This window comes from Lathamus discolor, chromosome 5, assembly GCF_037157495.1.
Source record: "Lathamus discolor isolate bLatDis1 chromosome 5, bLatDis1.hap1, whole genome shotgun sequence".
Lineage (NCBI taxonomy): Eukaryota > Metazoa > Chordata > Aves > Psittaciformes > Psittacidae > Lathamus > Lathamus discolor.
The window spans coordinates 79,186,512-79,214,308 of record NC_088888.1 but is presented as its reverse complement, the minus strand read 5'-3'; the positions used below and the strand labels follow the sequence as shown (position 1 = coordinate 79,214,308).

Sequence of the window (27,797 nt, the reverse complement as noted above, 5' to 3'; positions counted from 1 at the left end):
AAAGAGGCTTGGAGCTGTAAGCAATGATACCATGTCTGCCTATTTATTCCTTTGGAGTTCAGTATTACAGCACTTACTAATTTAATTATAACTAGAATGGGATTATAGCAAAGAAATACCAGTCTGCATGATCAGACTCTAAAGGCTTGCCAGCTGGGCCAGAGATCATTAGGAGTATTTTCAGAAGTCAGAAATTGCACTCACCAAAAATAATACAGTTTCCTGCTCTGTCATCTCCATCGTTCTTTGTCCCTCTCTGTCTCTCACTTGCAGCTTTACAGGATCAATTTTACAGGATTGCCAGTATGAAAATAACTTTAAAGGAACTTTGAAGACATTTCCTTTGAAAGTTACCCCTTTGAGAGATAATGCCAATAGTATAATGCCAGTGATAATGCCAGTGCCCAACACTGGTACAAAAATATATGAATTGGGCAAATTCTGATTTTATAGTTGAGCTCGTACCTCAAACAAATACAGGGAAGTCAAGAGTTTCTCCTCACACACACCCACCCCACCCACCCCTTTTTTTCCTGCTGGGGTTTCAAACCCAGCCTATGGTTGCCCTTCTCCTTACCATGGAGACTGTATCACAAGACTCTGCTGCTTACCACTGATTGTGTTCCTCGGGTTGAAGATGTTGTAATAGGCGTTATAGTGATAGTACTTGTCACCTTGCTTGCTGCAGGTCGCGAGGACACATTGTTCCGGGGTGATCGAAGGACAGTGCCGGTCACAACTTCTTTCTCTGCTGCTATGTTCACCGGTCTGACTGTTATCACAGGACTCACACCATCAGGCGCAGCACTGGGAGAGCGTTTAAACTGGGAACCTAAGTGGATGTGGATTTTATTGTCTTCTGTTGTAATAATGTTGGCGTTGGCATTGTACTTGCGGATTGGAGTTGGGACAGTTTGTTTTTCTGGTGTGACTTTGAAGACAGCCCTCCCCATGGTCATATCTTGTGACTGCGGAGAGACAGAGATTTCTGCCGGTGCTGCGGATGTTGATACTGTCATAATCTGAATTGGTGATGCGGGTCTGTCAGCAAACGGTGCTCTCCCTCCCTCTGGGGACTTTTCCCTGGTGAATGTTGTTATAGTGACAGGAGACATAGAACGATCTCGGCCCAGTGGACTTTCACTGCCTTTTCCTTTTTGTTGCATAACATTTGGAGAGGGAATGATGGTTATTCGTGGCTTCTGATTTCCCAAAGTAGGAATGACAGTGGTACTTGAAAAAAATTCCTCTGAGGTTGGACTGGTTATCTCCAAAGTAGCCGTGCTGTTCTCATGATCTGGTGTCACCCGAATATGAAGAGGTTGGCCCTGCTTTGGTGAAAGGACAACCTCCCCAGGATGCGCTTGACTGTGAGTTCGGGCCCCTTTATCAGGAGTTGCCTGAGCCCCAGTTTCCCTCTTTCTCATCCATGGTATCCAAGATTTCCTCATTGCAAGTTCATTTGCTGCTGGAGGATATCTCTCGAGCACTGAAGAACGCTCCATGGGTTTTTTCAGACCTACCTGCCGCAGGTTGCTCATGATGTGGTTCTCCTCCTGGAAGGATTTCCTTATAAACACTGCCGGAGTTTCTTCTTCTGCTGCTTCACTGCTTACAGCATCTGTTTGCACGCCAGTGGATGTCACAGGGACATCAACCATTCTTCGTCCATTTATGCTGGGCCTCAGAGCACGGCTATAACGCTTAGAAAGCTCCAGCTCTCTTGTTAGGTTCAGAACTTCCTGACCCATGCTCTTGTTTTTATTTTCTTCTTCCATAAACCTTTGCTGCAGAACTGAATAGTCGACTTGGAGCTGAGAAAGCTGGTCTTCTTTGTTCATCAGCTCATGGATTTTTTCCTTAAGAGCTTGAACTTCTGCTTTCAAATCTCTGCTTTTGGCCTCTTCCAGACGAAACCTGTGCCTCAGCTCTGCCTCTTGGCTCACTGCTTCACCTTTTTCTATTGCTTTGGTTTTAGCAATCTGAAGTTTCATCTCTTCCAGCTGTTGAGAAAGAAAGTTAGCTTTATCCTGCTCAGTCCTAAATTTCTGTTCTAGCTGATCATACTCATCTTCTGTCTTCATCAAATCTCCTTCAACCACTTCCAATTGTTTGAGACGGTTTTTCAGTCTTTCAATTTCAATGGTAAGTTCTTTAATCTTGTTGTCCTCATGACAACCATGCTCTGGTCCTTTCCTGGTTCGACCTCTTGTAATTTCTCTTTCTACTTCCTCCATACCATCAACTCTTTTCTTTAACAGGTCAACTCTACAGCTTAGTTCAGAGGATTTTTCTTCTTCGCCTCTCAGCCTGCTAATTACCTCGTCCCTTTCCTTTGTCAAACTAGACACTTTTTCCTCCATTTCAGATTTCAGTTTCAAAAATTTCTTACTTTCTTCTATCAGTTTCTCCGTTACATCCATAACTTTCCCTTGCTCAACTTTAAAATTCTTGGTTAGAACCTCGACCTTTTTTTCCTCCTGTTTTATTTTTTCCATCATATTTTTTCGTTCATCAACCAACATTACAGTAAATGACTTCAGCTTTGTGAGGTCATCTTTTAAGCTTATTTCAGCCTTTTCCAGCTTGCTTTCCGATGCCTCAAGGTCTTTCACTCGAGTCTTCACCACTTCCAATTCATTTATCAAATCCTTAGTCAAATTCTTTTCTTTCTCCAAGTTTAAGTGTAGCTGGGTGCATTCAAATTTGCTTTTACTGAAAGCCTCTTCCAGCTTCTCTAGTTCTGACATTCTCTTCTGCAATTTTTCCACTTCAAGTTTCAGTTCTTTGCTATGATGCTCTTCCTCTTGCAGTTTATTTTTCAGCTCTTTACACTGGGATTCAGTTTTTGTGATCTCTTCATCTTTCCCCTCCATTTCAAGCACACGCTTGCGGAGGTTTTCCACTTCTGCCATTAAGCTAGAGTTCCCACATTCCCCTTTCGCTATTTTATCTCTTAGTTCTTGAAGTTCCTCCTCAGCTTTTTGAAGATTTTTGTTAGTTTCTTCTAGCTCCTCTATTCTGCGAGTCAACCCCACTAGCTTAAGCCTTAGCTGCCTATTATGTGACTCTTGATAAGCCAATTTAGCAGTCATCTCCTCATGTTCTTGAGAAAATGATGAAGTTTTGTGTTCAAGTTCTGCCTCTAACTTCATCAGTTTTTGTCCATCTTCTTTTGTTTTTGCACTAATAGTTTTAAGCTTTTCTTCTTCTTCCTTTAGTTTTTGGGTTAAGTCTTGTATTTTCTGGCTTTGTTGACCAAGTTGTTCAATATGCATTTGTCTTTCATCCACCAGCATGAGTGCAAATGATTTGAGCTTGACTAGTTCTTCCCTTAGTTTATTGAGTCTCTTTGTATATTCCTTCTCCTTCCGGGCTTGATAGATCTTCTCTTGCTCAAGAAGTTTCTTCAACCTGAAACAGAAGAAGAGAAACAAATATATATATAGATATATATAGGTGTACTTCTCCATTTTTTAAATCACCCTCGTTTTCTTTTTTCCCCCATTAGTAACCTAGTAGTCTTTTGAAAAATAACTACCTGCTACACTTACTTTCCCAAACCAAATATTTTAAATTACAAAAGTTAACTGAAAACTATATAAAATCATTTAGAAATCTGAAGAACAGTTACATTTTATACATTGCTAGAAAACAAATACATCAGATTTCAATTCCTTTGCATTTATTTCTGTTAGGATGATGTTGGTAAAGGTTTATCACATCCTAACAGGACAGGTGTATCTACTTAACAATCCATTTTATACCAAACTTGTTTTACAAGGTGGATTCCTCCTTATGTCTTGCATACACAAAAATCGTGTAAAATAAGACAGAAAATTAAAACTAATTGCTATATGCAGTCATAAACAAATGAATCAAGCCTGGTTATAAATAAACCAGCAGGACAGAAGATTACATTAGCACACAACTAATAACCATCTGGGCATCACAGGCATAAGAAATTAGCAGGAAGACAAATTTGCCAGCACAGTGACTATTACGTTAAAAGGTTTCTTCTTCCAGGCACATTTCCATTTACAATAGTAGATTTCGTGGACTGCAAGGATCAGACTAATGAAACCCTTGGCTATAACTAACCTCAGCTAGAAAATGCTTTTCTTTATATGGTCTGTAGAGCTGATTTTCAGACAGTATAAAAGCTCACAATACACAAATTAGGTATATCCTCATTAAGATAATGGAAACCTACATTTTCCAGCCTTACTCATGCAACATTTCATTGAAGAAAGTATTAGTAATATAAGTAATTTATATCTGTAATTTATATTCAGGATATGTTGACATCAGTGCAGAAAGTCCCTGCACATGTTGCAAGCACAGATTTACAAGGATGGTGGTCCTCGACTGATCGGGAGATACAGATAACACAGGGATATAGCTACTAATGTAAGAACCTTATTGCAAAAGCAGCAATACAACTTAGAAAAGACATGGGTATGCATGCTGAATTTACTGTGCAATGACATGTTTTTCAAACCACTGATGAAGTATCTTAAAGTCCCACATCACTTATCACGACGTGTGATGATTCAAATCCAATTGTTTTGCTAACCCTATGTCTGAAGCTTTTGAACACTTTTATAAGTATTTTTATCTTAAACGCTGGACTAACTGATGGTGGGTGAAAGACAGATATACATTCCTCTCTCTGCTGCCCCAGCAACAAAGTGGTGCAAAGAGCTCCGAGGCACAAAGCTGTACACAAAGGATGTCTCCCGGAACCCTCACCTGACCTCTAAACTCATAACAACAGCCATATTAACTTGGTTAATATGCAACTGTTAATGTTTTACTCCTTGCTCCTGGGGAACAGAATGAACAGGAACTGGAAAGAAAAGCTGTAAGAAAAGAAAAGGAAGTCAGAAAGCAGAACACAGGATGCAGTAGGTAGGGAAGGAGAAGGCTGAAGAATGCATTTGAAAACAAGAGTCGGATAGGATGTGGGAGTAAGAGAATAGTAGGAACCAGCAGGAGAGAGAAAAACAAACAAAACTTGTAGCCAACCTTGCTGGGTCACAGATTATTCTCAAAAAAACCTCTGTAGCTTTGGCAGCTCTTTGGAAAGCACTGAAAGGGCGTGCTGGTGGATGTCTCATTATGGGTCAAGCTAGAGTGTCAAAAGGTAAAAAAGGACCCGCTGCCACTCACAGAGCATGCACTTTTCACACTGACGAAGGAACTTTATTAGCATGCAATATGTTCCCTGGCTGCTCTATCACACTGCTTCACACAAGAGCTTCTGCCAAGGACCCTCCCTTATCTCCCCCAGGCTACATTTTCAAAGAAATAGTATGCACCCTTCCACAAAATACTATTCACCCTGACAGAATAATGTGCCCTAACCTGGTGGTGCTCTAAATGACCCATCTCCCAAAGTCATGAACATATATATATATATATATGCAAGAATGAGATCTTCAAAACAGAGAATGTTTCCAGCCTCCCTTGTCCCACAGGAAACTTTTAAGGTGACCCCTATAAATCAAAAAAAAAAACCCCAAAACAAACAAACCAAAAACCAAAACCAAACCTGGAGACAGCATTTTGTTTTCTGTTTACCACTTTTGCCACGTGACAGCCTTTTGAATTCTTAGGCTGTTCATAAAGGACATATGTGATTTTCATGCAGCAGCTGCTACAGGTGGTACATGCCAGCCAGGCTGCTAAGCAGAGTGAGAAATAATTCACTGGCCACACATTCCCCCATGATTACCTGAGAGTCTACTGGTGAATACTGCCAAGAAAGACACTGAAAACCCCCCCAAACTTAAACTAAGACAAAGAAATGCCAGGGATGAGACTGAGCAAGAGAAGAGGGCACATTAGCACTTTCGTTGCCTTGTCTTACCTAGCAGGAGAGCTAGCAGTGGGGAATAACTGGCCTGGCCTCTCTGAGAAAAGCAAAAAATAAAGCACTGCAACTGTGCCTATACAAGGAGGCGAATTTGCCAACATGTTTGTGCCAAACAAGGCAGGAAGCACCTTGCAGCATTTTATCCTGTCTCAGCTTTCACATGGTGAAACCAGACTGTCCTAGATTCGACAAGTGAACTTTCACAGGAGATACTTGACAATATTTCTGTTTGCCATGTCCAGGAAAACTGCTGCTAAAATCTGGTTCTGTGAGGGATAGATAGGGAAGCAGCATTCAAATCTGTGCAGATGCCAAAGTAATAAACAAAATGTTACACCTTTTTGGTGTTACTTCTAAACACTAAAATAAAGCTGTTTAAGCTTGCCCATGCTTTTCCATCTTTGTACAACTCTCATAGCTCAGTGGTTAAACTGGAATTTCAGGGACTGTAGGGTGATGTCCCCTCTTGATGCTCACAACTGATTTAGTCAGGCTTCTCATCTGACTGCTGCTGCTGCTGCTAATGTTTGGTAAATCATGCAGACATGCACAGGCTCCAATGCAGTACAAAAAGCACCTCAGACTCACAGCACAGTGTGTTATCCAGAGCAACTGCACCCTTGGCTTGTTTGGGTGGTTTTTTTAGGTATGAAAAGAAATATTCAGACACAACTGGGTAATCTGCATTCGTCAAGAAGAGTCTCAAGGGCCTGGCATGGGCCACAGCAGGAAAGCATATCTGCTTCAGACCCCTGTGGAGAGAGGGCTGTACTGCCTGCTCCTGCTGAGGTCTGCACAGCACCTCTTTTCCCTGTGTGTTACTACACATAACATGTTGAAACATGCAGCCCAATTCATTCCCTGAATACATGGTCTTCTGCTGCCATGAGATTCCGTGCAGTCTCTCCCTCTCCTTGCTATGTGTCCTCCCCACAGGATTTGAAGACAGGTGCCCTACAACGGTCCAGCATTCATACGATCACTCGACCACACTCCCTGTGGCAGTATACTGGATAAATAAAATAGCAAACCCTTAGGTGTGGGTATGTGCAAACTGTTAACTGCCTCAGCCAAAAACAAACACCCCTGGACATCCTTCATGAATGGTGTGCTGGAAGCCGCCAGCAAAGAGGAAGATGGCAATGAATGGGCCGCAGCCAAACCCTCCCTGTCCTCCTTCCTTTGGGTTTGGTGCCGAACCATTTTAGTGCACAACGTCTTTCTGCTTCCCTTTCCCTTCTCTGAGCTTCAGATTGATCATCAAATGCATGACAGGTTGCTGACAGCTGCTGATCCCTATCCCTCCAGAAATGTGGCTTTATTTCTTTTGTTATGATTATGTTCCTGTGCTGACTGCCTTGCTCAAGGCTAATCACTCCAGGTGTGGATGGCAATTTTGACTTAAGGCAAACCTGACCACTACCATACTGTCCCCCCTGCCCTCAGTGACGTGCCAGCTGCCAGGAAGTCCAGTTATTGCATCAATGTATTTATAAGAGACAGTTATGATTTACAGCATAGACACAGTCTGTAAAACAGCACATCGGGTATGTTGGAAAGACGTATCCAACACAGGCAGGGCTTTGGTCTGCTGTGGTGAGTCCCTGAGTCCACCCTGAAGGACATGTGACAAAGAACACGGATGGCTGTACCTGCTCCTTCCAATGAAAAGTGCAGAGCACTTGAAGGGCTTCTTGCTGGAGTCTGCTGGAGCCATCTGGAGCCATCAGAGTGGTTTAACAGTCCCTATAAGGCTGATCAGTTAATTGAATCAGTAAAGCTACAGCCTTCACTAACCACATGCACTGTGCTTCCCATTCTATTTCTGCATATGTCAGATTCAGCCACGGAGATGCACGGCACTATTTTCATAATGTCTCTTCTCAGACCAAAGCAAGACTTCAACATGAATTATAACTTACAGCTGGAGAATAATGCTTTTGTGCTTTGAAAGATGTTGCAATGGTTTCATACCTGGAGAGCTCCAACAGACATCACCAGATTTTAGATGGGATTTATTTTATCTGTAAATGGTAAAAGCAATAGCAGCAGCAAGACTTTAGCTAAAATCAAGCACTAGTTCTTGTCTACATTTACAAAAGAAATTACAAATAGTGGTCAGTAGATATTTTCTTGCCTCCTAAAGGATCATAAACTTCATGACTACATTCGAAATACAATAAATGTAGCAAAACAGGAACTATAAAACCACAGCTATCAGACTGATAGCTGATATGAGAAGCCATTCTCCAAAGGGGCTTACAATATTTCAAGAAAATATGAAGGAGTTTCAGTTATCAGGGGAAAGATACTCAGTGCTTTCCAAAAACGCACCTCTCCCCTCAAAAAAGCGTTCACCTCAGGAAGTTTTAAGCAGTGCATGTTAAAGTGAAAAGCCCCCAACATATTTATTGAAAAAATATAATAGTGTTTGTATTGTCCTTTCCATCTGTACTTCCATCAAGGTGAGACATCACAAATACTAATAAGACGCTTCTCATCTCTAGTGTAGAAATGGGCTTTCAGCTGTGTGAGGAAACCCTGGTAAGGCAAGCCAGAGGATGGCCTGAAAGGACATGAGCTGCCTATGCAGTTTGCATATGTGTGAGCATTTTGGCATCACAGTTCAGCTGTATTGGCTTGGTTTAGCTCCCTGCTTTGCAAACAGCCTAAGCCATGAACACTTCCCAAGGTGTCTCACAGTGGCACTCAACAGAGGAGCTAATATGTGGGGCAGTCTGGAGGGAGGTGAAAAGCTATTCCCCCTGCCATCAGGACAGGGGCAGCTGGGGGAACAGTAGATAAAAGGAAGAGGATGGGGAAAAGCAAAGCAGGAAAGGTGTCTGGAGGACCTTTTCACTGAGTTCATACACAGCTTGGAGGTCTAGAGTTCCTTATTTCTGCTCTCATACAAAGCCATCACAAATCTACTGTAGCTCCTGTAGTACCTTATTTTGTCATTTAAACTCAAATGTGCATTGCAATGAGATGTAATGACTTCTATCCTATTCTGTGGATGGCCAGTAAATGGGGGTTAAGAGAAGTGCCTTAAGGAGGACTTGGTTACTCTAAAGATGAGCTGACTGATAAAGGCTGCTTCCTCCCAAGGGCCCAACAGCATTTCTGCCATTCACACAGCAATCCCAAGGAAGCACTGGAAAAGCAAATGCGTACGCAAGCTCATTTTTCCACTTCAGCCCTAGAGAGTTTGCTACTGCAAATGTAGTCAGAGACTGGGTAGTGGCAGTGGTAGCTAGGAAGCTGCTGCCCATTAAGTGATGTGAGAGGCTGCTTGCTAGAGCCGTGGGACAATGAAAAGCAGCAAGAGCTGGTTAACTTAATAAAGGAGCTCCCTCTTCATTTTTTTTCCTGTTTAATGTACAACAGCTGATTTTGAAGATTATTTCTACAGGCACCGGGAAATCCTCTGCATGCCAGGGCTACTTCTGAGTGCTTCTGTGTTTGGGGCCAGGCTGAGATACCCAGAGGCTGAATTTCACTGATTCTGAGCACTTAGTATTTCAGCTAAAATCAAAGACAGACAAAAGGTGGTCAGGCTCTCTAGGAAGCAAAACAATCAGGGCTAACACTCAAACTGGGCAATTCAAAATTAGGTAATGCTTTCAGATCATCAGCTGCAGTCCTCCCCTCCTATCCATCTCAACTGAGGGAGAAAAGATGTAAATTAGATCAGATCCCATAGCAAAAAAGAATAAAGCACATCTATGTTACTTTCTCCTTTCTATCCATGAAACTTGAAAGGCAGGGAACAGAGAAATATTTGACTGACGCTGCTACAGAACTTCCCAAGTTGCTGTTCAGTTTATCACAGGGTCAACTCTGAAAACAAATGAAAACTTGTAAAAACAATCAGTTATTGGTTCTAGGAACTCTAAAGACAAATTTTTGTGGCTACCAGCTATATAAAGTTGAAGTGTACAAGCCTGCATATTCTTCACTGCTTGAATTAACTTTTGAGAAGTGCTTGTAGCAGATATCAAAAGCAATATTGTTGCTACTTCAAAAACTGTGACAGTTCCCAAATTACGCTTAAAGAAATGAAATGTTTACTTAGAACACATTGCTTGTCTTCTACAACCACTTTTCCTCCTGCTTTTGTCTCTAACTCTGTTTTTGTAAAAACTAAAATCCAGTGTGCTGAAATAGTTCATTTGTGTTGAAACTGTCTTACTTCAACTGAGCAGTGTCTAAAGGCCTTATTTTGTAATAAGAACACTTACTAGATTCAGTGTCCCGTCACCTTCCCAATACCTTGTTCACATATGAAAAGCACCAAAGTCCTTTAAGAGCAAAAGACCAAAACCCATTCAGGCTACAAAATAGTATTGTAACTGGACAGTCATTTTTTTCCCAGCCCCCCGATTATGATATCCCCGTTAATTTCGCAGGTCAGGGGAGGGGAAGGGGGGTGAGCAGAATGCATGCAAACAGCATCTGTGAGGAAAGGAAGCAGCAGCACCCAGCCGAGCGATGGAATCTGCCAAACCTGTCTCCGAGCTGCGGCTATCCTTCCCTGACCCCTGGACGCGCTGTCCGGGCGCGGCAGTCCCGCAGCACGACCCCACGGGGAGCAGCCCCCAGGCTCCAGCCAAACACTCAGTAACACCGGCTCGGGGCCGCCCGCCCCCTTAGCACGGTTCTGCTCCAGCAGGACGGGGAGCCGCGGCGCCGGGAGCAGGGCTGCCCCGGGCATCCCGTTCCCCCCGCAGACCTCACGCCAGCCTTGTGTCCGGCACTCTCGGTTAACCGGTGCAGTGCGCATGTACGGGAGCAATTAGCACTGCTCAGATTAAAAATAATAATAAAAAACTGAGTTATCTTACCTTATAATTAGACCTTTTTTAAAAAAAGCTACAAAAAAAAAAAAAAGAAAAAAAGAAAAAAGCCCCAAACCTAATGGAAAGGGCCCGCTCCAGCTCACCCTCCGCCGTAAGGAAGGCGCCTCGCACCGCTGTCGTGTCCCCCCGCCCCGCAAGGTGACGGCTGCGCCCCGCCGCGGGGCCGGTGCCGGTCCGGGGGGGCTGTGCCGGGGTCGGGGGGGCCGTACCGTCGGCTCGGCATTGTGAGCTCCCTCCCGGGGCAGAGGGAAGGGGTGGAGCCGCCGCTGCGGCTCGGAGGGGCAGAGGGGTGGAAGGGGTTGAAGTGTCTCGGTTGCTCGGTTCTGCCAGCGCCTCGTTTTAGTGTCGCTTCCAGGAGTTGATTATTGACAGACCCCTCCGGGCTTACAGTTTATAGGTTAACGATTAAGGAATAAGAATATGATCACCGAGAACGCGTGTGAAGTGCTGTCGCATAGCTAAGCTAGGATGCACAAAAGCGATGCTCTCCAGCCCGAGTTGCCAGTTCATTCCTCTGACTCAAGAAAAGTTCACGCTGCTTTTCTGTTGTCTTCCTGGTGTTTGAAGCGACAGTACCACTGTCGGTAAGCGCTGGCTGATCTTAAGATCAGTTGGTAATAGCGTAGCTACATGAAGAAAATCCCTCGTGGATTTAATATACGTGCATATTTGGTTTTGAAAATTCATGCATAGTAGCAAGGCTAACTGAAGGTCTGTGTGAGGTCTGAAAAGCACCACTCTGCTAGCTCCCTGTTTAAAGAAGTTATAAGTCAGCCCTTTTGTTCCCAAACCAACACAGAAGAATTCGGGAACTCCTCCTATTTGCCTAATGATTTCCTAGATTGCCCACAGTCACTTTTTCAAGTCTTTACAAGGTGAATGAGAACCCACTCTACCTTTTCCCTTCCCTTTTTCTTTCTCCTTCATCTATTCTTTCCCCTTCCCTTTCTCCCCTCTCTTTTCCTTCCCATTCACCTTCCTCTTTTCTTAAGCTTCCAATACCCAAAACCACTGAAAGCATATCATGTCAAATATTGCACATAAAAATGGACCATATCTTGAGAAGGCACCTAATTTTGTGTTATTTTCCCTTATGACCCTCACCTCATTCACCATACAGGCTGGACAGTGCTCATTTGAAAAGCAGGAGCTTGATGATTGATTTTATGCTCTGTGTTCAAGACCCTATTTACCACATGCTCTTAGGAGAATTATTCATTTCTGGGTAGAAGATAGAAACACAAAGGGACTAGGGATCGGTTGGGACACCTGCTCTGCGGTGCGCAGGATGTGGTTTTCAGAGCACTGCAGGGTGGGTGCTGCAGGTGCTCAGGTCACAGCCCCCTTTGCCTCCAGACCAGTAGTGCATGCTTCAGACTCCTTCATGGCAGAGCCCAGATCTCCAACAAGCTTCCCAAAATGAGAATCAGTCTTAGAGTAAAAACCATTCACAACCCATGTAAATAAGCTTCACATGACTTAACTAGTGCCATGTAGGAAATCCGCCACACAAACTCAGCAGGTAGAGTCACATTTTCCAGGGAAACATATACTAGCCTTAATCATTCTCTCCCTTTTTATATTGCCCTACCTCATTTACTAAATACTTTCCAAAAGATAAAGTTGGGGTCCTACAGAGAAATTGTTGCTTCCTGTGAGCAAAACTGCTACATCTCAATATGTTTCTGGTTTTCCAGTGTCAGAGGTTTCTATACAAAACTTGTGCCTGGTTGTGCAATTACAAATGATCACATGCATCGAGCAGACAACTGTTCTGCTTACTCCACTTCTTTACTTACTGTGTCCTTTGCAATCCCAGGAACTGTTCTGGTAGAACAGAACATATTCTTTAAAAAAAAGGAAATTGCACACACAATGGCAAACACTAAAACAGATACCCACTATCAAAATTTAATGGTGCAGCATTGGCACTTAGTGAGATTGCACGAAGAGTTTAGATCCTTCAGATTGCCTCTATAAAAGTCTGCACTCTGAGTCAACAAAATAATTGATAGCAATAGCAGGTTGTCAGCCTCAAGGTAGTTTGATACTAAAAAGACATACAGCACTTTGCAAGCAAGGTTGGAAACTCTCTGCTGACAGACAGGTTTGAGGCAAGCAGCTGAGAGCAGTGCTCTGCCTCACTTGCAGTGCTGTCTCTGGTAAACCACCCCATCCCATGGGCATCTGGTTACGCACCCCATCCTGCTTTTTGCACAGCTCATCCAGGCCCGCTGCACCCACCGTTTGGTCCCAGGCTCCTCCTCATCTCTGTACGCTATTTCTAACCCCCACCTTTCTCCAGTCCACAACCCTCCTAGATGTCCCCTCATATCTGCTGTGGCTCTTTTTTTGTCTATGATGCCATGCTTGGGCCAGGCTGGAAAACCGAGCCACACATGTTCCCTCATCTGTGTTTTCATGGTGTCGTCTCAGCAGAAATTTCAGGGATGTCAAGAGGATTTTAATTCTTCTATTAGGAAAACAACTGTGAGTTTATAGCAGTCAGCTTTGTAAAGATATGACATGAGCAAGGGAGGGGACAATGGGTGTCCAGGCCAGAAATGATCACTATCTCATGAAGTCCAAACACTCTGCATGATCAGCAGGCCAAGAGAAGTGATTCTCCCCCTCTATTCCACTCTTATGAGATCCCATTGGAGTATTGCATCCAGCTCTGGGGCCCCCAATATAAGAAGAATGTGGACCTGTTTAAGTGATTCCAGAGGGGGGCCATGAAGGTGATCAGAGGACTGGAGCACCTCTCCTGTGAAGACAGGCTGAGAGAGTTGAGCTTATTCAGCTTGGACAAGAGAAGACCTTATAGCAGCCTTGCAGTACCTAAAGGGGGACTACAGGAAATCTGGAGAGGGACTTGTTGTAAGGGCATGTAGTGACAGGACAAGGGGGAATGGCTTCAAACTGAAAGAGGGGAGATTTAGGTTAGACATTAGGAAAAGACTCTTCACTATGAAGGTGGCGAGACACTGGCACAGGTTGCCCAGAGAAGCTGCCCCATCCCTGGCAGTGTTCAAGGCCAGGCTGGACGGGGCTTTGAGCAGCCTGGTCTAGTGGAAGGTGTCCCTGCCCATGGCAGGGGGTTGGAACTGCATGATCTTTAAAAGGTCCCTTCCAACCCAAACCGTTGTGTGATTCTATGGTAAAGGTACTTCATGTATCATTATTTCTCAAGAGTGCCTTCACTTTTAAGTCACATCAAAGGCTGGGAAAATCTAACTTGCTCCCCAGAATTTCATGAGCCTTTCTGTTTATGATTTCATTGTGATGAAGTATTCCAAGAAACACATGCCTGAGTAAAGCAGCACTTGCAACTTTGTAAGACCAGATAAGAAAAACACCAAGAAATAAAAGCAGGGGAGGGAATAAATAGGAATCCCAAATTCCAGCTCATCTCTGAAAGTCAGAGATTGTGCTATGCATCTGTCACAGTTGTCTGCTATAGAGAGTAACTGGGAAGCAAAGGATGGAATCGGTTTAACTACTTAATGATGTGCTAATACACTACACATTTATTCGATAAGTTGCTCTCTTTAATAAATCACTAACCTCTGCACAGCAGTGGATTCTTCTTGTTGATCTTAGGGACTTCTAACAAATGATTGCCTGATTATAAAATTCTCTGTAAAGAAGGCTTTGTAACCTTTCCAGCAGGCTGCCCTGCTCTCTGCTGGCTCTTATCTTCAGTGAAGAAACACACGTAACATTTAGAGCGAAGGCAGTGCTTGCAGCTCTTTCCAACTTCTCTAACAAGTTACGAAAAGCCCAGCTATTTCTGTTTGTGCAAAACAAAACTTTTGCCAATTTTGTGTTTACTTACATACATGAAAAAGTATGCTGTGCTGTTTGCCAGACTTAATTTTTTGTTCAAAACACCTCTAAAGCACTGCAAATCTTCCATCATTATTTTGGTGGGTTTCTTCCTTCATTTGTTAAGTCAAACTCATTTGGTAAGTCAGACTTGTCTTCTATTTTCTACTTAGCCAGCTGCATACTCTGAGCGTAACAGATATTAATGCATTCAGTAGCATCTTGACAGAACATGAAAACTTTGAATACTGGGAGAGAGGAAAGGCTGATTTTAATTTGCCGCTGAAGATCTAGTGAACAAGGTGATCCATCAGGCCTTTTGGAGACAAATAAGTAATGGAGATAAATACAGTAAATTCTTGAAACATGATTTTGTAGGAAAAGCCTGAGAAAAAGACTTCAAGTTGGACTCTGTGCTGTTATATCTCAGGAATACATTTTATATGGCATACGTCATGCGCACTAAAAAAACTTCATTTGGTGAGCTGCACTGACAACTGGCTTTGTTCACCTTTTGTCTTATTTAAAACAGGTTGTTCATGCAGCTGTTAAAGAAACAGTGCAAGCACACATACATTTGCACACAGGCTTTTTTATTACTCCTCAGATCTTTCTAAAAAAGTCATGCTCCCTAGATTTTAAATTCTTCTTCTCTTTGCAGCATGAAAATTGCCCTGTTAGGATTTGCAGTCTTTTGTGGAAACATGATTCAGAAGTTTAACAAAAGCATTTCTGGCTTTGTTTTCCTTTCCACTCCCCCCCCCCCCCCCCCCCCCCGTTTTTTTTCCTTAACACTTGTGTGTATCCTTCTGATATCTGGGAAAGCTCAGTATCTGCAGTACTAGTGGGACTCCCTGAAGGAAGTGATTACAGCTGAAGTAGGACCTGTCTATGTCCAGGATACTCTTTTAAAGTATGATTAGATCATTGCTTTGTGAACAAGCACCAACAGTGTAATAGAAACAGGCTGTGGCCCTTTGACCAAAGCATCTCTGGAGCCCTGGGAAGAGGTGTCCAGGGCCTCAGAGAAGCAAGTGAACACGGCAGAACGGTTCCTTGCTGCCCCCTGTGGACCTGCCAATTTTAGCGTTGCTTGCTTCACATATCCATGCCTTAGAGCACCTGCTAATACTATCTTCACCTATCTGGTCTCCACGCTTGGTTTTCTAAATTGCTCACTTTCGACTTGCTAGATGTTCATGTGGAAAAATGACGTGGAAGAGTGAATTTGAGGCTTTGAGAGCAGGGAGAGCCGTGTTTTTTCTCAGCTTACCAGGAGATACTTGGGTCTTTTAGCAGTGTTTTGGCTTCTTTTGCTCATGCTGGGACATGAATTAAGCCTGACTGATTTTCACCCATGTGTTGCTTGTCTGTTAGCAGCTGGCTCTCTGTTGTTGCACCTTCTGCAACCTCCCCCACACCTGACTTGTCTGAGAGTGGTTTTATAGAACAGAAATACTCCATCTAGAGATAAGCCGCATTTTTAGGTGTGTCAATAAGTAACTCATAAAGAACAGTGCTAAAAATTCCCTAACTGGAAACTGAAAATTAAGGCAGAATTACTTTTTTTCCTGAAGTGTATCATCTGTTGGTGCAAACAAGTTCTGGGAAGTCCCAGAGCCTGTACTGTGTTGCATCAAGCAACATCATTAATAGGATGGCTTCTGCTTCATTTTTGCTGTATTTTTATATATATGTCTTTGCTTGCAGCTCAGGCTATCTTCCATCTTCATCTTTTTGCCATCTTTCTTCTCTCTGCCATCCAACTGGAAGGCTCTACAGCTGTCTGCTTTTGCCAACAGCTAGTTCCCTCACCCTCCCTCTGTTCTTATTAATCTCATAATTTAGATTCACTTCCCATATTCTTTTTCTCATGTCTGCCATCTCACGTCTGCTGTCCCCTGACCTAAACATGCCTCTTTGCTATTCTTTGTCCTTTACCTTCCAGTTCTGAGTTCAGTTCTTGCCCCACTGCTTTAACTCCTGATGAGCTTTTCTGGACTTCATTTTCTTTTGTGCTTCTTACTGACTCCTCCTTAAAGCAAGGTGATCCAGTGACTGACTGGGATCAATAGGCACCTGAGTCCTACACCTAAAACTAAACATCCACCTCACTGCTTCCCATTTGCTACGCCAGTGAAAAAATGCATTTGGTAGAGTGAATAAAGCAAGTGGGCAGGTAAAGACAAGAGAAAACAGGCTCTGCAGAATTGCTGCTTTGTTTTACCACCAAGCAACACAAGTGATGGTGTCTGGAGTCACCATGACAGGGTTTAAAACATGGGGAAGTGTTAAAAAAAATAAGAGTGAAGAGTTTTAAAATCTGGATTTAAGAAGTAGCATCATTCATATAATTGCATGTGTGGGGCTAGTCAAGCATGGAAAAGCTCACACAGCTGTACAACAGCAATGCAGCTTGAGAAAAAGAGTCTGCTCAAGTGGAGTCAATATTAAAACTCCATTTTCCTTAATGCAGGGTCTCAGATTTTCTTAGAAATACAGGCTATGTGTGCACTGGCTTATGTCATACTTGGCCACCTCAGTCACAGCTTGACACACGGATAAAACAATACACACCTATAAAAGCACAGAAAAGTAAATAATCTCATGAAGATTCCTTCTTGATTTTTAGGTATGACTTCCTATGAACACCATATTCTGTGATTCGGTAAATAATGAATCCTTAGTAAAATTATCAAACGCTGTAAAAGAGCAGTTAGCAGCTGGTTTTATGAACTAGAAAGATACTGATAGATTTTAACATCAGCACTGAGTAATCTTGGCAGTCACACCACATTCTAATACACTATGTCCCAACTGTCAGTCTGAAAGTCTATGAAGGTATTTCTGTTAATTTTCATGCCAGAAGCTTCAGCTCTTGCCCTGAACACAAAGGAAAACACACCTACCCACCATAGCCATATCACAACCTCACCTTTGCTAGTTCTTTAGTTTTCCAGAGATGCAGCATAAATGGACACCTCTTCTCCCCTAACAAACAAACAACAAAACCCACCACAACTGTGAATTCTTATCTTTGCTGCTTGCATTAGATTTGTGTCTATTGAGAGGCAATTATAGAAGAAACTGTCCCCACTGTACACCCCACAGCACTCACCCAGGAGATGGACTCTCCCAGGATTTGAGTCTGGTGTTTTAACCTCCTACTTGTTACTTATAACAGGATACAAAAAAAAGAAAGACTCACATAGATTTGTGAAATGCAATTAATGGAGAACTGTAAAAGGGAAAGATAGAAAAACCAACATACATACAAATCTGATTTTTGGGAAGATGTGTATCTTGCAGGTCTTGTATTTTGGATGTTACACATCCTTGGAAGTCCTATCATCTTACCTGATTTGAACATCACTCTCCATCTGAGGTTATTTGGGCCTCATGAAATACATGTCTTTACACATGCAATGGTGAGGGGCTTCATCTGAGGACCATGGAGACACGGGCTGACCACAGCCATCACACAAGAAAGGGAGCCATAGATGCTTCCATCCAAAGGAAGACTTGCAAGGGGACTGCATCTTGCACCAGCACCTGCGATCTGCATTACTTGCCCAAGAAGTTACATACGTGGTTTTATTTGTCTCCTCAGCCTGAAGCCATTCCAGCTTGTACTACCCTTTTCCAAGGTAATATCATAACCACCAGCCTGTTGCATATTTGAACAGCTGAAGGAAAGGACAGGGAAAATACATGTACCCAGATGGAGAGCAAGCAGGGAGAAACTAGGCCAGTTTCGTACACTAAGTGTGAATTAGAATATGCTCTTCTTGTCTCTGCTTGCTTTAAAATTTCTTTCTGCCCTGTCTGTGTTGCCCTCTGAATAATTGCAGGGTTTACACATCCTGGCATATAGAAGTTATATGAAAATAGAATCAAATGGGAAATAAATATTGTTGATAAATTATTTTTCTGGAGACCAAACTGTTATGCAGGAGCTTAAGAAACTCCACTTCAGAAACTGCTGTACGTAATACATTTATATATGCCTAGATATACTTCTACAGATACAATGCACACCCTGTTTTAACATTTTCAGAGTTCTATCCCTGATTCTCTGTAATCCCATCAATCAAGAAGAGCTATATGGACTTCAAAGCAATTGCAACAATGCCAGCTTTGTGCTTATAAAATCCAGCATCAGGTTGGCATTTTTACAGATCAATTATTTCTTAAGACCTGAAGAAGCTGGATGTAGAGAGTTCAGTGTGTTAATGATGGACACAAAGCAATTGTGCTTGCCACCAAAAGCAAGTTGGACCAACAGCAGCACTTGGTCTGTCAGATAAGGACAAGAGCCAGTCAGACTAGGACACACTCTTCTCTGTTGTAGGACTAGCAGGGCCCACAGTGTGAGTTGTGCAACAACTGCAGGCAGCAGTGCCCTATCCTCCACACCACCCACCTGCCTTTCACCAGTACGGACACTGTTTTGCCCCTGCTGTTTTTGGAAACCAGGTTTGTATCCCAGCCAGTAACTTGCAAAATGAAAAAATGTTGAAAGCTATGCATCATCTTAAAACAAGTCATCTAGGAACAGCCTGATACTTAAATGATAGAAGATAATACATCTACCCCGTTTCAGTTCCTCTGAAAATAAACATTTTACATGGAACTGTACAGGAACTTTCATCCTGCAATATATACACTTCTCACCAAGAGATACTTTTTCACCTATGACATAATTGCTATCATCAGAAAAGCATTGCTGTCACTCTACTATAATTTAGCCTAATTTTCTGCTCATTTCTTTATCTTTTCTCTTTAGGGCATTACATATTCATCTATGTTACTATTAATCATTCCCTAATGTAAGAAACTGGATATCAGAGCTGTGTGAGTAACTGATTTTTCAGTTTCAGAGCTGAACCAAAAATTCAGTAAGTATCAAAGAAAAAGAAAGAAAAAGCAGCTTTATTTTTCTTTTTCTTTCTCATTTGAGTAAAAAATAAAAAAGTTTCATGTGGATTTCAGTGAAACATTTGTCGATTTGAATAAGTAATTTAATTTCCATCTTTGTCATTTTTAGGAAAGCAACAAATAGAGAGGACCATATCTTGGGACCATTCACCAAACCAACAGGTAAAAAATCCTTGCTTTTTGGAAAATGGAGAGACCTGGACCTGTAATTCCTGTGTCTGGGGGAATTTGAATACCCAGGCACTGACCTACAAGAATATTTTCACCCCTTCGGTGAAAAGAACTCAAAAAGTATGTAAGTGATGTGCAAAAGTGGAACAATTTTACCTGAGAAGAGTGGGAACGGTGACCCGAAGAGATCGAATGACACAACCAAGAAGGCCTCTTCAGAAAGGTGGGTTTGGACCCCAACATATTGATGGGAGGATTGAAAGTCTCCCATGGACCACGTGAACAGTACAATCACAGGGTTATTTGATAAGGTTTTTTGACTAGCTGGTCTTATGAATTAAGTCATCAGATTTTCTTTGATGACATTTATAATAATTAGTCAAAACACTAACTATGGCAACACGATATTATAATCATGGGCATATACGAATATGTGCTGAATTATATATTTTGTTTTCTGCATTTCTTCCCCCTCACATTTCCACAAGCTTTGGCAAATTTCACAAGAACACTTAGTTTGGATTTCTGTGCCCCCTAGGTTTTTTCTTCTGCCTTAAGATTTTTCCACATATAACCCTTAAAAAGAAGTGGAAACTGAAACAATGCAAATATAAAACTCTGCTGGTAGAGATACTGCAGGAATGAGAAGAGATGCACAACTTAGCACACTTTCGCGGAAAGAAGGTGCAAAAAGCATTATGCCTCTTTAGGGTTAGAAAAGCTTCAGTGTAGGCTCAGTGAGTCAGAATAACCTCCCTAGACGAATGAAATCTTGAGGTTCTTCACACAATTTAGTGGAAGTTACCTCACCATATAGAACAGGTCTTGAATACTTGCAGGGCATTAATCAAAATAGTAAATCATATTCTTCACTAATCAGTCTTTTCATCTCCATACAGGTAAACTTCCATGTAAACATAAAGCAAACATCCAAGATATTCAAGCTTGAGTGCTTATTAGCACAGATTTATACATGTAAATAAGTGGCATCTCTTTAAATTTTTAAGAAATTCACTGAAACCTGGCACTTCAACTGAAACCTGTTTCTAATCTTTCTGAATGAGGAAGCAATTTTCCCTACATGACCCTGATTCAGTTCTTGTTTTCTTTGCCTAAAAAATGACAACTTAAAAAGATGGCCTCAGTAGAGCTGTGAACTGATATTCATTTCAGTAGTATAATAACTCTGAAATACGCCAAAGGCCTCTTAAATGTTAAAATTGTTACCTATTGCACCCTGGACAGAGTTTGGGTTCGTGAGTAGATTTTGGATGAAGTCATTTTTTCCCCCTGCCTGACCCTGGAAGCATTTGAATTGATGATTTTAGCAATCAGACTTGCTAGGAATAATGAATTACATATAGTTTTGTGTAATAATTCTTTCTCAAGGGCTGTGAAGCCGATGCCTACTTAGAAATAGTTTTGGAAGAATAGCTGAAACAACACATGATGCCATTTTATATAACCCCAGAAGTGACTGAAAGACTGGCCAGTTTGGAGGACTATCCAAGTGTGAAGAGATGGATTTGGATTAGTCCCAGCTCGTGGCAAGCCTCACATTCTGTAAAACTTGCAGTACTTTTCATATTGCTTCTCCACAGTCAGATGTGGCTGTTTGTTCTCATTTTTAAATTACCTTTGGAGCCATTTTGTTGCATCTAGGGACCAGATTCATTAGTTAAAACATAAACTCTGAGCAGTCACTGCCTTCCAGTCAGCTAAAGCTGTTAAAAAGCACCTGCAAAATGGATGACCTTCAGATTTACTTAACTGTGCAGAAAAATTGTATTTGTCATTTCCAGGTTTTTCATTTATTTCTTTTAATAGACTACCACAGAGTTTGTGATCTGTGATTCTGTGAATGTATTACATTGACAGAAAATAGCCAGTGTTTCCAAACCATACAGATAATAGCGTGTCAGCCTAAAAGAAAAGAATAAAAACTGTACTGTTGTCCTTGTCTTCTACGTTGTAAGATTAAAAGTTTAGAGATGCACTTACTGAAAAGTAGACAGAGAGTGACTCAGTGCTCTACTTTGGCCAGTAATGTGCAGTAAGAAGAGTAACTACTGTAGGCAATAGTGAATTCCCACAGTCCCATTGGGCTGGATTTTCCTTTTTTTGGGTCACAGTTTGGAAACCAGGACACAGAAGCAGTCACCATAAGAGGAAAAAAGCCAGAATACAAAAATGGCTAAGAACTCTTAAAGGGGAAAAAAAAAAAAGGCAAAAAACTTTCTGTAAAGTAACTTAATTTCCACACTTTAAAGGAATCACCAACAGATTACACAGTTGCAGGCTATAATCTGTGCTTATATGTTTGCATCATACACCTCACCCCAAGATCTCTGTATGGGACTATTCTTACCACAGAATTCGCCTTAAACTGGTAAATCCCAGAGATTTATTAGCCCTGAACACTTCATACTTTTGGCTTGTTTGTTCTCTAAAGAAGTAATTGATAGATACTCTGCCCTGCTGTCTTCCTGCCAGCTTCTTTGTTTTACAGTCTCCATAAAAATCAAGAGAGAATGCAAACTGGAAAGGTAACATACACAAAATCTCCACGCTATGTCTCACTCCAGCCTTCACACTTGCTTGGGTCCATGAAATAAAGGGAAACAAAGCAAGAACTTCCCAGTGCAAGGCTTGGTACTGCCATTTCGTAGGAAAAGGGAGAAGAGGAGCTTTGGTAATAAAAGCAGAAATGCAGAAAGAGGGGGGTAGTGGGGGAGAGATTTTAAAAACTTGCTAACATTAACGCTCCCATTTTTGTTTCAAGACGGCTGTGTGCTTTATTGCTCACAGATCAGTTTCCTTTGCAGGTGATGCGGGCCCAGAATTACATCACCAGCAGAGCAGCCAAGAGCATCTTGGTGCCAGGATGACCAAAGCCAAGAGGAATGTATTATCACAGACCTCTGAGGGACTTGCCAGTGCATTCCTTGCTGGGGGTGCTGCGATGGGGGAGGCAGAGAGGAGACAATTTTACTCAAAGACTGAAAGGAAACTTTGTGGAGGAAAGATCTGGGGTCACAGTCCTGCTGTCTCCTCTAAGCAGATCTAATTATGGCCATGTACTTCAAAAAGAGGGTTTAACTAAAACCAGATTTAGCAGGGCACTGCTTAGGAAGTACAGACTGAATCCCCAGCCTTGCCTTTGAGGAAAATGCGAAATGCTTCAGTGCACTGGGAACGCTGTCACTGTGGTTGTAAAGAATAATTTGAAGCAAGGAGAGAGCCAATTTTAAATCCTCAACACTTCATTGAATAAAGTCTTACAATAAGATGTGACTAAACATAATATCAATGCTTTCAGAAAATACTTACATTAGATACTAGGTGTATATTTACTGATACATTTTGTGGTGAGGTAAACAAGTCTCAGCAGTCCCAGGGATTGTGCTGGAAATGATCAAATTACTCACAAAGCAGTTGCACAAATCTCCCTTAGTGAGCTCCATCAAAGCCCGTCTGCCACATTGCACCCTGTTTGGCAAACCACGTCCCATGCATATGAAAGAAACTCCCTCCTCCCCCAATTTTTGAAGTCTTTCAGGCTATTTCTGCCCTCTGTCCTGCAGGACTGGCTCAGTGGTTCTCACCACAAGGCTGTTTCTGGACCGTTAAAATCAGGGGGAGCTTTCCAGTGCTTTTAATGGCAGCAAAACGTGCTGTCAACAAACAGTATTAAAAGAAGAGTACAAGACAATTTTTTTCTAGAGATTAACACCTCTAAAAATGTCAGGATTTGAAGCCTCATCTCCTAGGTCAATTAAGAGATTGAAGCAATGCAGAGATTACACAGAGCTCTCCCCTTTGCCACCAGAAGAAAAAGTCCAGCTAATCAAATAAAAAAAGTTTGTGCTTGACTCTAAATATCAGTTTCCACTGCAACTCCAGTCAGACCCTCATTCTCCATCTGCCGGACCAGAGACTCCTTACCCCACCATCTGCCACCAACAGTCTCTGAAGGGGCCCAGGGGTCTCCAGCTCTTCTCCTTGTTCCTCATCCTCATCAGAAGGCTCTAGAAAGATGGCTGCTTTTGCATTTCCAGGGTAGGAGATGCCCAAGAAAAACTTAATGTTACAGGAACAGCAGCTGAGATGGGCAAGCGTGGAATATGGGAATGTTGGTCAAAAGGTAAAAATAGAAAGTCCCTAACCTTCAAAACATTCCCATTTTTAGATATTATTACAACATACCATATGGAATTTTGCACAGCCACCATGTCTGTAGAAGCACCTTCCACTAAAAGTACCAGATTTCTTTCATCTCTGTCTGGCAAACAGTTGTCACTACTCTCTTCCTGTAACATGCCAACCTTTTCCACAAACTTTCTGCAGCTTAGCTGCACCTGGTGTAGCAGAGCCAACGCCAACAGCCAGCTTTCTCCATTTACCCATCCTAGGTGCCTACATTCTGAACATCCTGGGTACAATTTTATCTTTTTTTATGCATAATTATTCTTGACAAATCATGTTTTCCTGTTAATTCCTTCCTGTGTAAGGCTGACCTAATGACTGCTCCTTCACAAGGACTGTTTGCTTTCATATCATGTTGTTGTGGATGGATTAGAGATAATGTATGAAAGTGTATGTAGAAAAACAATATTCCAAAGTAAATACATTATGAGAGTGCTAGAAATACATTAGAACTGATGCATATTTCTGCTCTTAAAGAATTTCTTTTTTATCTTGTTGAGACTTTCACAGAGCAGCAAAAGCAAATGTAGCCTGTAAAAGTTGGTGTGGACAACAGTGATCAGGAAAGACTGGTAAAATACTGTAAGGAAAGAAATTACATTAATTACTTAAGTCCAGGATAGAAATTATTCCTGCTCTCCTTATACCAGACTGCTATGAGATGGCTGTCCCATAGGACTGTTCTTCCTCTGGCTCAGCCTATCTCCTTAACATTATAACTGTGAGTGTAGCAGAGGGGCTGATGGGCAAAATTCACCTTGGTGTCCCTTTTTTTTCATGGAGACTACATGTCTGTTCAGCTCATAACAAAATAAGGCCCAAGCCTCAAAGCACCACAGTAAAATAGATTATATATAGTGGTACTTACAAAACAAGAATGATTATGCAGGATCCTTGAGAAAAGCCTTTGGACAGGTCACTTCTCTGTCCCAATATGCAGATTAAGTGAATATTGGAGGGGTTTTTGTATGTTTTAATCTACTGTAACTTTCCAGTACAAACTCCTTCTTTTTGATAAAAATCTATTGCTGATTACCACTTCGGGGCTTTCCTGAGAAGTCATCCCATCACCTTCTGTTTTGCCATGAATATAGCTCTCAAGCAATACTACTTCCACTTTTTAATACCTACAAAGATGTGGGTGCAGCCTCAATTTCATGTGCACTTAGCAAACAAAGATGAGGCGTTGAGATCATTTAAGACTATATACTAACGTGTGGTTTCCAGACTATCCTGACTTTGCTAATCTGTTTTGCCAGTGATCTTGGAGGAGGACCTTGAAGAGGGACAGACAGGCATGAGTGGTTTTCTATGTTTGCCTACATGCCATGTTCTCCGTGCTTGGTCACTACTAAACTTGAAATGAATTTTCTTATTAGTGCCTTAGACAAATAGAGTGGATTAAATAGCAAACATCAGGTTTCTCTTGTCACTCAACATAAATCCAAAGGGCTTCAGCACTGCTATTCTTCCCCTGCAGCCACCGGTACAGAGGCACTGGCAACTAAAGCCGGGGGATTTAGTTGCTCTGAAAGATCTGCTTTCAATAGAAGTTCATATTCAAATACTTCTTTTTTTATTGCTGTTTTTCCAAAACTTATAGAATGAAGAAAACCTGAAGTTTAAAAGAAACAAAAGGACAGGAAGAGTATCAGAAAATGCCCACAGAGATGGGACTTGATATTTCAGTGGTAGTAATGTGAGACAAAAAGATTTTCAACCAATTCATCGAAGGAAGTCTGTTCAAAACAGGTCATAATCCGAGGCTACATAGCAGCCTTCATGAACTGAGCTAGAATAATAAGAAGGCAATAATTGTCAAATTAAAGTGAATATAAAATATAAAGACAAATGTAAATGGTATTTTAATACCACTTTTACTTTTGTAGCATTTTAGTTGCCTGAATGCTCACACATACACGGATATTCTGCATGGAGAAAAAATTACAACTATGAGAATCAGATGTGAAATTGCTCCTTGGAAATAGACCAATTCTTTTTTTTTTATTATTATTTTTCTGCTAAAAGATTCAAATTGCTAAGATCCAGAAACAATTTTGTCCTTTAAAGTTTTCCAATCAACCCAGGAAAACAGAGAGACAGAAACCCAGCAGCTATTAAACCAGGAAATATGGTCACTGTAGCTCATGTGCCACCTACTCAAAGCTGGCACTGAACTGCGCTCAGGAAATACACTAAACAATTTAGCTCCTGGCTTTTTGCAAATGCCTGCCACCACCAGACTGTGGTTTCCTCAAAAGCATTTCTTCTTTGAACTTGCCTTACGTGTTTTTCTCAGAGCTTTTTTGAAAAAGTTGTGGATTGATTTCAAGCAGTTTGGTATGAGCATGAGAATTCCACATTGAAAAACTGAGGCTGTTAGCAAGTGCTCATTCTTCACCTACGGTAGGTGCTTTTTGTTTTCTTAGAGCCTCAGAGAACAAATTACTCCCACAAGGAGGACAAACACTGGAAGAAAAAAACCTGGAGCATATAAGCCTGTGAGATAAACACTGCAGATAGTCCACTGCAGGCTGGGCATGTTTTATAAAACATAAAAATAATTCCTTGCAGGGGAACACAGAACTTGCCTGCAGCATGTGACTCCAAAAATATGAAAAATAATGCAAATGGCTTGTGACTTTGCAAGCCCAAATGTGAAGGGCATGGCAAAATCCCTACCACTTGTGTGCCAGTATCCTAATGTGTGTTGTGGTTTTCCTTACTCTGTCCTCCTGCTGTGACAAACAGTGCCCCGTCCTTCATGAAATGCAGCACTTAGCTAAGCATGCCAGCCTCAAACATAGCCAACATAAATAACATCTGATCAAAAGCTACCCGAAGGTGAACCCAAAACGGGCATGAGTAATTCAAAACAAATTTGTTTCTTAATTCAAGCGCACACTATACGAACACTTGATTGTATTCCTCCAGCTCTAGATTTTCACAGTAATGTACTTACTAGTAACATGAGTGGACCAACATTTACAAATAGTTTACACATGAGTTTAATGTCATTTAAACACAGAAAATACCAGACCATGTCACTGCTGAACTAACAAGTTCTGGAATACCGGGAATACTCTGAACTGTCTTGGATACTCACCTCTCCCGCTCTTGTTCCAAGAGGTTGGTAAAGTCATCGCTCTTGTTCATGTAATCTGTATGTTTATGTTTCTCGTTTTCTAGCTCATAAACTGTGCGGCGATGGCACTTTTCTGCCAACAGGAGCTGTTCCAGCATGCGCCGATATGTCTCTCTCTGCTTTTCTTCAAGTCTGTCCAGCTGGATGTAGGAAAGGAGAATACACTGTTTTAAAGGTCTCCTTGCTTACTTCATCTGATTTATTAACCAACAGTGTTGTGTTTGGTAAATGCAAGTCCCATAATTTTATGTCTTGGGCTTTACATAAAGCAGTGACTAGAAATAAGAATAACTGTCCTGTAAAAGTAGAGATTTCTTTGGACAGCATGTGAACATTTGCACAGTTCACAGATACACAAAGGATAGAACTTCACCTAGTTTTAGGGTAAACAAATAATATTGTTCCAGTGCAGAATTTCCTCTCTGGCAAAGTGCTGTGCACACTTTCCTCATTTCACACAGGAAAAGCTGTAGCAAATGCCAGGGCAGAGCCTGAGTTCATGAACCTAGGTGAGGACTAGACACTTACATGTGGAACGTAAGGTATAAGCTCGAGACTGAAATTCGGGTTATACATCTTCAATGTACCTGTAGGACTGCTGAGATACAAAGTCTTAAACTATTTAGATTCAGTATAGATTCAGTTTTATATTACCAAATACAATTCATAGCAAGCCTTAGATTTTTCCCCAGAGCCTGTTTTTGACAGAAATTTCTCCAGGGAGGTGTGTCTAAGAAGTTGCCAGGGCACTGCAAAGCCACTATGGCTATTC

General features: G+C 41.8%; 1 protein-coding gene across 9 annotated transcripts in view; it reads right to left on the bottom strand.

The window, feature by feature from the left end:
* FILIP1 (filamin A interacting protein 1) overlaps positions 1–27,797 on the bottom strand; it is a 110,908-nt gene that overhangs the window by 14,665 nt on the left and 68,446 nt on the right. For 5 of the 9 annotated variants that reach the window (XM_065681404.1, XM_065681399.1, XM_065681400.1 and 2 more), the window contains 2 exons: positions 26,987–27,165; positions 612–3,414 (listed from right to left, as the gene is read on the bottom strand). In XM_065681404.1, coding sequence (XP_065537476.1) covers positions 612–3,414; positions 26,987–27,165 — 2,982 coding nt within the window. Of the gene's footprint in view, positions 1–611; positions 3,415–10,385; positions 10,448–10,722; positions 10,772–10,792; positions 11,055–26,986; positions 27,166–27,797 lie in introns of those variants that run through there. The other 4 variants (XM_065681405.1, XM_065681406.1, XM_065681407.1 and 1 more) reach the window with 4 other exon arrangements.